Raw genomic sequence first — 10,488 nt, forward strand, 5'->3', positions numbered from 1 at the left:
ATAGTAACTCAAATACATTGTAAGTCGGGGACTAGCTATATGAAAAATAGAATGAACATAACCTAGAGAAGAACAGATGTTTTGTGTAAGAGTTAGTATTCTAAACCAGTAGGATCTGCATGACCAGAACACACCCAGTGGACAAACAGGGAGGCCTACTGTGTTTGTTTTAGCTCTAGGTATATATGCTCTGCTACACCAAACATGTTTCAGAGTTGGAACACTGTGACTAATTGACTGATGTGACATTGCTGCCAAACTTTTACTCTGAAAAGAAGTCATTCTGAATGAGTTTCACATGTTTGATATTTGGGAACAATATTGATTGAGTACAGAGAAAATGGGGCAGAAAACATCCCAACATTTGACTCTGAAGGACAGCCAAGAGCTTCTCAGCGTCTCTGAGGTGGTCAGTGGAGCTATAGTTTATGCAGCTCAGAAACTGGAGGAGTATCTTGGATTTGAAGATCCTCTGAGTAAACTCCGCCCAGCTCCAAACACTCTGAATGAAATCTTCTTGATCAACTTCATCACTTTCTGCAAAGGAAAGGGAATTGACGAATGGCTTACCACTACCAAGATGACAAAGCACCAAGCCTTACTGTTCGGGGCAGACTGGATTTGGACCTTTTGGGGCTCTGACAAACAAATAAGGCTTCAGCTGGCGGTGCAGACTCTGCTCATGTCTTCTCTTCCTCTTATGGAATCCAAGCCTTGTGATATCTCCAATCCAGAATCGGGAGCAGAGGAGTCTTCCAGGAAAAAGAGTAGATTTGATAAGCTGGAAGAATTCTGTAACTTGATAGGAGATGACTGTCTGGGCCTTTTTATCATCTTTGGTGTACCAGGAAAGCCTAAAGACATCAGAGGAGTTGTTCTGGACAGTATCAAAAGTGAGACAGTAAGGAGCCACATGCCAGGAGGGAATGCTGTGGTACAATTTGTCCTGGAAACTAAACATTGTGTCTCCATCAGAGAGCTGCTTGGAAACTGTCTGAGTAAGAAAGATGGGCTGAGAGAGGTGGGCAAGGTTTATATTAATATCCTCTGACCTGGACATGTATGATGAAAATGGCCTGTAAGATGAAAAATAAAATTTTCTTATTCTAATAAACAAACCCATCTCTTTGGCATCATTCCAGGACAGGACATTTCCCCCTCCTTTTTGGTTCCTGGGTGAAAGGATTAGTGTCACGATTGTGAAGAGAAAAAACTCTTGCTGTATTTCAGGAAAAAAACATTTATCAATTGTTTGTTCATTCACTCAATTATAAAAGTAGGAGAGGATAATAAAGCCACCTTAAAGTGTCTTTTGAACTAGTCAAACATTCCAAAGTGTAAAATATGTATTTATTGCCATAGGTAGGAGGTGGATAGAGTAAGGTGATCATAGGTTTAGTTGCAGTTATAATATTAAGACCAGTTTCAACTCAGGCTCCCTAAACAAAACCTCACTCTGCGTTTTCCTCTAAACCTTGCCGTTACTCCCAGCCCCATCCCTTGCTGTTTGTACTGCACAGAGATGATCTTGGTGGGGTTCTTTTTGGGATATGCTTGAGAGTTAGTTAGATTTACCTATAATTTAAACAGTTATCCCTATAACAATTCCTTGTAATAGTAATAATATTTATTTAGCATTTACACTAAGGATAGTATATTCACATATAATCATGAAACCTTTCCTTATCCCAGGCCAAGGGAATATAACAGTAAAATAAGAATCACCATCATTTAATGAACTCATGCCATGTTAGGTGCTTTAAATATATTATTACTAACCCACACTTCACCTCTGAAAGGTTAATTATCAGTATTAATTTGATCTTTGTCTTTGGGGACAGTTTTGTCTTGGAAACAGTACATATAAATTTACTAATATGTTTTAATACATACATAAAAAATAGACACACACACACACACACACAAAAAACAGTCACATTGCAGCTCATAGTAACTCAAATACTTTGTAAGTCGGGGACTAGCTATATAAAAAATAGAGTGACCTAGAGAAGAACAGATGTTTTGTGTGAGAGTTAGTATTCTAACTTCATAAACCAGTAGGATCTGCATGACCATATTTTGAAAGTATAAGTGGAAATTAAATTCATTCACTCATAATTGCTGAATGCCTATTACAGCGAAACCTATAAGAGCTGGAACTTGACAGGACTGCCTTATTTTTCCAGGTTTCTCAAGTTTTTTGCCTTTGACAGGGTACAGTTTTACTACTTTCTAGTGGTAAGAAAATATTTCATTTTAGTGGAAAATAAATTTGAGTTTTCCTTTTCTGGCAGGTTTCCACCTTATTCAGGTTCTGGCTTTCACAAGGTTTTTTTTTACATAGTAGGCCGTGGTCTAATGCCTTGAGTATCTAACAATGAAAAAACAAAACAATCCTTATCCTCAGGGTGTTTCTATGCTAATGGCAGGAGGCAGACAATAAACAAATATAGGTATGTTTATTTAAAATGTATATTTTTAAAAAGTAAATAACGGATTCTATAAAGAAAAATAAACCACAGGTAAGGATATGGAGAGTGAAGGATGGATGAGGAAGGCTTGAGTGAGGAGGGGGCAATTAACTGGACACTTGAATGAAGTAAGAGAACATCAATGCGTTTATCTGGGGGAAAGTGCTGGGCAGAGGGAACTGCAAATACAAACAGGAGTAGATAGAATATATTTAGGCATAGAAAAAAAAAAAAAAAGGCTGTGTGGAGGAAGCAGAGTGAGCTGGGGAAGCATGACAGATCACTCAGCTAGGAGATCTGAAAGTTATGTGCCGTCGAGTCGGCCCCGACTCATAGTGGCCCCTCCCTGGGTTTCCGAGGCAGTATCACTATGGAAGTAGATTGCCCCCTCTTCCTTCCGAGGAGTGGCTGGTGAATTTGAACCGCCAGCCTTCTGGTTAGCAATCAAGTGCCTTAAAGTCGCTAGCAAATAGACAAGACAGAGTCTTGTAAGCCAGAAGGACACTGGATTTTAATTGGAGTGATACAGGGAGAGAAATGCTATGATGACCTAACACTTTAAAATTCTCAATTGGTTGCTGGATGGAGAATACACTGTGGAAGGGAAAGAGTGGCAGCAGGGCCCAGAGGGCACCTAAAAACCAAAACCCACTGTTCCAACTCATAGCAACCCTATAAGACAGAGCAGAATTGTCACATAGGGTTTCCAGGGTTGTAAATCTTTGTAGAAGCAAACTGCCTCATCTTTCAAACCTCTGACCTTTTGGTTAGCAGTGGAATGTGTAAATCACTTGTTGTTGTTGCTGTTGTCTGCTGTTGAGTGGGCCCCAGCTCATAGCGACCCCTCCTTGGGTTGCTGAGGCAGTATCACTACGGAAGTAGATAGCCCAACCTTCCTTCCGAGGAGTGGCTGGTGGGCATAAATCACTGGGGCATCAAAACTGCTTAGAAGGCAGCTAGGAGGCTATTACAGGAATCTAAGTGAGAGAAAAGAGTGGCCTGGACCAAGGGGGTAGACGAGGAAAGGTAAAGAAGTGACATTTGTGACACAAAATGACTTCAACTGATTCCAGAAGACAAAATTTGTGAAAATATTTTATGTAGTGAAATATAAGATTTTTAATTAAGCAATTTACCAAAATGTCTGAGAATCTTGCATAAATTATAAGCATCCACGTTATAAACATCTGGAAGTTATAAATCAAAGGTTTGCTAAAGTGTTTTTTAAAAATATAAATGTGATGCTTTAGCTGATTTTAAACATACTGCATTCTTGTTTAATTTCTTAAAATCTGCATTCGTAGTGTAAAAAATTCAAGTAGAGAAGTGTAGAAAGTGAAGTCTTCAGTAGACACTTCCACCCCAGGTCCACTCCTTCCAGTGAGCTGTTTATCCTTCCAGAACATAGATTGCAAGTGAGTATTTTATACAAATGGGATCATATGATCTGCAAATGCTTTATAACCAGTTTTTAAAAATGTTAAGCATTTTCGTGGCTATTTCCCTGCTAATAGGTTTATATCCACTTAATCCATTTTTTTTTTTACAAAGCAAATTCATTTTCCACAGTTCATACACATTTTGTTTTGCAACACAAATTACAACCCCCAAATGTAACAGCTCTCTTCCCACCTCCTTCCTGTGATTACCCCTTCCCTGTGTTCTTCTCACCTATGCATTCCTGCCTGTCTAGCTTTCTCACTGCACAAATGCTGCCCTTCAAATCTCTCATGGTTGACTGTTCTAAAGAGGGCATCTCCCTGGTGTAGTTGGTCAGCTCGTAGTCCTCTCTATTGTTTGGCTAAGATTTGAGCCACAGGAGTGAGTCCAAATCCAGGCTGGAGGTGTGACTTGGAGCCATAGCCTTGGAGGGGTTTACCAGTCTCTATCCGACCACTAATCCTGGTCTGTTTTAGGTTTTTTTGTTGTTGTTGTTCCACATTTTTTTCTCCCACACTCTGCAGGACCTCTAATTCTGATCTCTTTCCAAGTGGTTAGCATTGGTAGCTGGGCACCATCTAGTTCTTCTGGTCTCAGGATCATGTAGGCTGAGGTTCCCATGGTCCATTTGTCCCTTGGGCTAGTTATTTCCACATGTCTTTGATTTTCTTCACTGTTCTTTCCTCAAGAGGAGGAGAGACCCATCGTTGCATTTAGATGGCCACTCACAAGCTTTTAAGACCCCAGTCACTACTAATCAAAGTTGGATGTAGAACAGTGTTTTTGTGTACTATGTTGTGGCAATTGAGTTTAATGTCCCCCACAACCATAGTTCCAAGACCACAGGCCCAGCAACTCACTGCCTCAAGGTACTTGGTTATGGCTACGAGGTTATTCTAGCTCTGTCCCATTAGCTCTGTAGTGCATATAGACATTTTTATAGCACATACAAATACGTATGTAGACATAGTCTTTCAAACCCATGTATGGTCATGAATATATTCCTATTTGTCTACCCATACCTGATCTTCCTGCCTGTCTACCTATTTATCCACCTGTTTGTTATTACTGATAATGCAGTATCGTGTATGTAATAGTATTTACCTTTGTTGTCTGTACCTCTTGTGTACCTCTGTGTCTTCCTTTTCCTTAGTGGTATTGTGCTGGTCACACACTTCTGTTATATTGTCTTTCCTTTCACCCAAATCAATATATGTCTCTTAAGTAGTCAGCAATTTTCCTTCCCCCACTCTCCTCCCTACTAACCAACAAAGAAAATTTCTTTTCCTGTGTAAACCTTTCTTTGACTTTTTATAATAACAGGATCATACAATATTTGTCCTTCTGTGATTGACTTATTTTACTCAGCATAATGCCCTCCAAGTTTATCCATGTCATGAGGTGATTCATGGATTCTTCGTTATTCTTTAATGTTGCATAGTACTCCATTGTGTGTATATATAATAGTTTTGTTATCTGTTCATCTGTTGATGTGAATTTAGGTTGTTTCCATCACTTTGTTACAGGGAAGAGTGCTCCCATGAACATGGGTGTTCATATATCTATTTGTGTCCCAAATCTCAACTCTTAAGATAAATTCCTAACAGTGGGATTCCTGGATCAAATGATATTTCTATTTCCAACTTTTTAAAAAAGCGCCACACCATTTCCCACAGTAGTTGTACCATTTTACAGGCCCACAAGCCATGTATGAGTGTTCCAATCTCTTCACACCCTCACCAGAATTTGTTGTTTTCTGTCTTGTTGAACTTTGTTACTCTTGCTAGGGTAAGATGATATCTCATTGTTATTTTGATTTGCCTCTCCCTAATGGCTAATGATCTTGAACATTTCTTCATGTGCTGGCTTCTGAATATCTTCCTTGGTAAAATGTCTCTTCATTTCCTTTGTCCACTTTTGAATTGGATTGTCTTTTTGATGTTGAAGTATCAAAATGTTCTATAAATTTTAGAGATAAGTCCCTTGTCAGATATGTTATTGCCAAATACTTTTTCCCAACCTGTTGGTTCTCTTTTTACTCTTTTGGAGAAGTCTTTTGATATGTTTAAGAATTTAATTTTTAGAAGGTCCCAGTCATCTAGTTTCTCTTCTGTTGTGCATTTTGAGTTATGCTTTATAGTCTATTTATGCCATAATAGGTCCCCTAAGTTTGCCCCTATTTTATCTTTGATGAACTTTAGAGTTGTTTTTTTTTTTTTTTTCTTTTTCCAAATAGGTCTTTGATCCATCTTGAGTTTGTTTTTGTGTATGGTGTGAGGTGTGGATCTTGTTTCAGTTTTCTGCAAACAGATATGCAGTTTTGCCAGCACCATTTACTAAAGAGCCTATCTCTCCCCCATTTAGTGGGTTTCAGCTCTTTGTCAAAGATCAGCTGTCCATAAGTGGATGGATCTATTTCTGGATTCTCTATTTTGTTCCAGTGGTCTATGTGCCTATTGTTGTACCAACATCAGGCTGTTTTGACTAACATGGCTGTATAGTAGTAGGCTTCGAGATCAGGAGGTGTGAGACTTCCTCCTTTGTTTTTTCTTCTTCAGTAGTTCTTTGCTTATCCAAGCTCTTTTTCCTTTCCATGTAAAATTAATGATCGGTTTTTCCATGTCCTTAAAGAACGTTGGTGAAATTTGGATTGAGATTGTATTGAATATATAGATTGCTTTGGGTAGTATTGACATTTTCACAACATTTAGTCTTCCATGGCATGGTCTTCCATTTAAGTAGGTACCTTATAGTGTTTTATAGTTTTCTTTGCATAGGTCTTGTGTCTGGTAAGATTTATTCTTAAGTATTTTATCTTTTTGGTGGCTATTGTAAATGCCAGATGTAGAGAAATCTAACTGATTTTTGTTATGTTGATCTTGTATCCTGCCAGTTGGCTGAATTTTTCAATTAATTCTGGTAGTTTTCCTGAGTCTCTTGTTCTTCCTATGTATACGATCATGTCACCTGCAAATAGAGATAGTTTTACTTATTCTTTGCCAATAAGGATGCCTTTTATTTCTCTTTCTTGCCTTATTGCCATGTCTAGGACTTCCAATACCATGTTGAAAAAAAGAGGTGATAGAGGGCATCCTTTTCTGCTTCCCATTCACTACGGGAATGCTTTGAGTCTCTCTCCATTGAGAATAATGTTGACTGTTGGTATTGTGTATATGCCCTTTTATTATGCTGGGAAATTTCCATTTTATTCCTATTTTGCTGAGAGGGTTTTGTTTTTTTTTTTTTTAAATGGGTATTGTATTTTATCAAATCCCTTTTCTGCATCGACTGATAGGATCCTGTGGTTCTTTTCCTTTGTTTCATTTATGTGCACTTCATCTATGTAAGGCTGACATCAGTAGTTTTCAATCTTACTTGGGTAGCTTGAAAAGAAAATGCCCCCATACACTCTAGGCCAATTGACTGGAATCTTGGAAGGAGGGGACTCAATTTTTAAAATAGCTTATGTGAGGATTCTAATGTTCAAACGGGATGGAGATTTACAGTACTTTGTATTGTATATGTGGGGTCCCTGAGTGGTGCAAATGGTTAACATACTTGGGTGCTTAGAGAAAGGTTGGAGGTTGGAGTCCACTTCAGAGAAAAGGCCTGGTGATCCACTTCCAAAAAATTAGCCATTGAAAACCCTATGGAGCACAGTTCTACTCTAACACACATGGGGTTGTCATGAATCAGAATCAACTCAAAAGGCAACTGGTTATTGTATGTTTATTTAATCAATAATTCTGACACACATTTAGGTTGCAAAGTCCATCCTTGTACTTAGATATTTTAAAAGTGCCTATTTGTCATACTTGTATATACATAATTCAACCACTTTTTATAACAAAGTTAATTTTGATTAAAACTAGTTGTCTAACAGTCATTCAATTAATCTAGGTTTTAAATATAGTAAAAACTCACTGTGAACAACCATAACACATAAAACTGTTCTTCATTGGACTAGCTACGTAATTTGTAGAGCCTACTACAAAATGAAAATGTGAGGTTCCTTATTTAGAAATTATTAAGAATCTCAAGATAGTACCAGTAGACCATTCAACTAAGCACAGGGCCCTTCTAAGTGTAGGTTGCATGCCCATGAAGTCAGCTCTGTTTCTACAATATGTTGGATCATTTGGTCATGAAGACTGAAGACAAGAATTTTATTTTAAGTAAATTGTTAAACCCCTCAGATCCTTTCCAACTGAAAATTTATGTGGTTCTCAGTAACTCCTATGTATATTCCATGAAGCGGAAGCCCAGAGACATTAGGGATACTTGCTCAAGATCACAAAGAAGCAGAGTCTTGATTCAAAAGAATACAGAAATTATCAAGCAATATCATTAGTATCACATGCAAGTAAAATTTTGCTGAAAATAATAATAATTAAAAAAAAAAAAAACAATTGTAGCAGTCCATCAACAGGGAACTGCCAGAAATTCAAGCCAAATTCAGAGAAGACATGGGACAAGGGATATCACTGCTGGTGCCAGACAGATCCTGGCTGAAAGCAAAGAATACCAGAAAGATGTTTACTTGTGTTTTATTGACTATGCAAAAGCATTTGACTCTGTGGATCATAACACATTCTGGATAACATTCAAAGAATGGGAATTCCAGAACACTCAGTGGTAACTCATGAAGAACCTATACATAGACCAAGACATAGCCATTCGAACAGAACAAGGGATTACTGCATAGTTTAAGATCACGAAAGATGTGTGCCTGGGTTGTGTCCCTTCACTGCATTTATTCAATCTGTATGCTGAGCAAATAATCTGAGAAGCTGGATTATAAGAACGCAGCATCAGGATTGGAAAAAGACTTATAAACAACCTATGATATGTAAATGACCTAACCTTGCTTACTGAAAGTGAAGAAGACTTGAAGCACTGATGAAGATCAAAGACAACAGCCTTCAATATGGATTACACCTCAACATAAAGAAAACAAAACTTATAACTGGACCAAAAAGCAACGTCATGATAAATGGAGAAAAAATGAAGTTGTCAAGGATTTCATTTTACTTGGGTCCACAATCAACATCCATGGAAGCAGGAGTCAAGAAATCAAATGATGTATTGCATTGGGCAAATCTTCTGCAAAAGACCTCTTTAAAGTGTTAAAAAGCAAAGATGTCACTTTGAAGACTAAGGTGCACCAGATCCAACCCATAGTATTTTCAATAGCCTCAAATGCTTGTAAAAGCTGGACTATGAATAAGAAAGATGCAGAAGAATTGATGCATTTGAATTATAGTGTTGCAAAGAATATTGAATTTACCATGGACTGCCAAAAGAAGAAACAAATCTGCCTTGGAAGAAGTACAGCCTGAATACCCCTTAGAAGTGAGAATGGTCAGAGACTTCATCTCAAACTTTGGTCATGTTTTCAGAAGGGACCAGTCCCTGGAGAAGGACATCTTACTTGGTAGAGGGTCAGCAAACAAAGGGAAGACTCTTTAACAAAATGGATTAACACAATAGCGGCAAAAATGGGCTTAAGCTTATCAACAACTGTGAGGATGGTGTAGAACTGGACAGTGTTTTGCTTTGTTGAACACAAGGTCACTATGAGTCAAAACCGACTTGACAGCAATTAACAACAACATTAGTGTCATGTTGTTGTTTGCCTTCGAGTTGGCCCGACTCATAGCGACCCCTCCTTGGGTTTCCGAGGCACTATCAGTACAGAAGTAGGATTGCCCAACCTTCCTTCCGAGACATTAGTGTCATAGGGATCATAACAAAGTACCTACCGTACCATAAGCAGAGCTGCTTTAAAACAAAAGAAATTTATTGTGTCATGGTTCCGGGAGCAAGTGAAATCAAGGTGTAGGCAGACTTGGTTCCTTCTGGAAGCAAAGAGGGAGAAGCTTTTGCATGCCTCTCTCTTAGTTTATACGGTAGCTGCCAGGCAATTCTCGGCATTCCTTGGTTTGTAGATGCATCACTCTAATCTCTGCTTCCATGGTCACTGATGCTCTTTCTTGTCTATGCCTCTTGTCCAGATTTCCCTCTTCTTTTAAGGACACCAGTGATTATATTAGGGGCTGACTCATAGCAACCCCATGTGTGCAGAGAACTCAACTCCACAATGTTTTCACGGCTGTGAACTTTCAGAAGTAAATCAACAAGGCTTTCTTCCCAGGCGTCTCTGCGTGGGTTCAAACCGTCAACCTTTTAGTTAAGTCACGGTTGGGCGCTCTGGTGGTGTACTGCCTAAGGCACTTGACCACTAGTTAGAAGGCTGGCGGTTCAAACCCACCAGCCACTCCTGGGAAGACAGATCGGGCAATCTACTTCCCTAGTGATACCGCCTGGGAAACTCAAGGAGGGGGTCGCTTTGAGTCGGATCCGACTCCACAGCAGTGGGTGGGTCACGATTAGCGCCACCCAAGGACTCCTAGTAGTCTGCCTTATTCCTGGGTCAGTTTAGTTTCTTACTCTGACCACACCTCCTCTCTAAATCACCGTTTCCCTCTTTCTTTTTGGTCCTTATCTTCAATTGTATTTGATCTGATTGCTTCAAATTTTTTTTTTTTTTAATGTGCTTCCTTGTCATTATTTCTCC

The 10,488-nt window shown here is 38.8% G+C and overlaps 1 protein-coding gene across 1 annotated transcript; it reads left to right on the forward strand.

The window, feature by feature from the left end:
• The first annotated feature begins 340 nt into the window (after positions 1-340).
• On the forward strand, positions 341-1,051 carry REP15 (RAB15 effector protein). The gene has a single exon (XM_007949787.1). It carries the CDS (start codon positions 341-343, stop codon positions 1,049-1,051), a length of 711 nt encoding a protein of 236 aa, XP_007947978.1.
• The last annotated feature ends 9,437 nt before the right edge of the window (positions 1,052-10,488 follow it).

The sequence above is a fragment of the Orycteropus afer genome, unplaced genomic scaffold (assembly GCF_000298275.1).
Source record: "Orycteropus afer afer isolate SDZICR_OR568_19922 unplaced genomic scaffold, OryAfe1.0 scaffold00254, whole genome shotgun sequence".
NCBI lineage: Eukaryota > Metazoa > Chordata > Mammalia > Tubulidentata > Orycteropodidae > Orycteropus > Orycteropus afer.

Excerpts from the sequence above, each read along its gene's own strand:
- REP15 (XM_007949787.1), top strand. The coding sequence starts at position 341 with ATGGGGCAGAAAACATCCCAACATTTGACTCTGAAGGACAGCCAAGAG.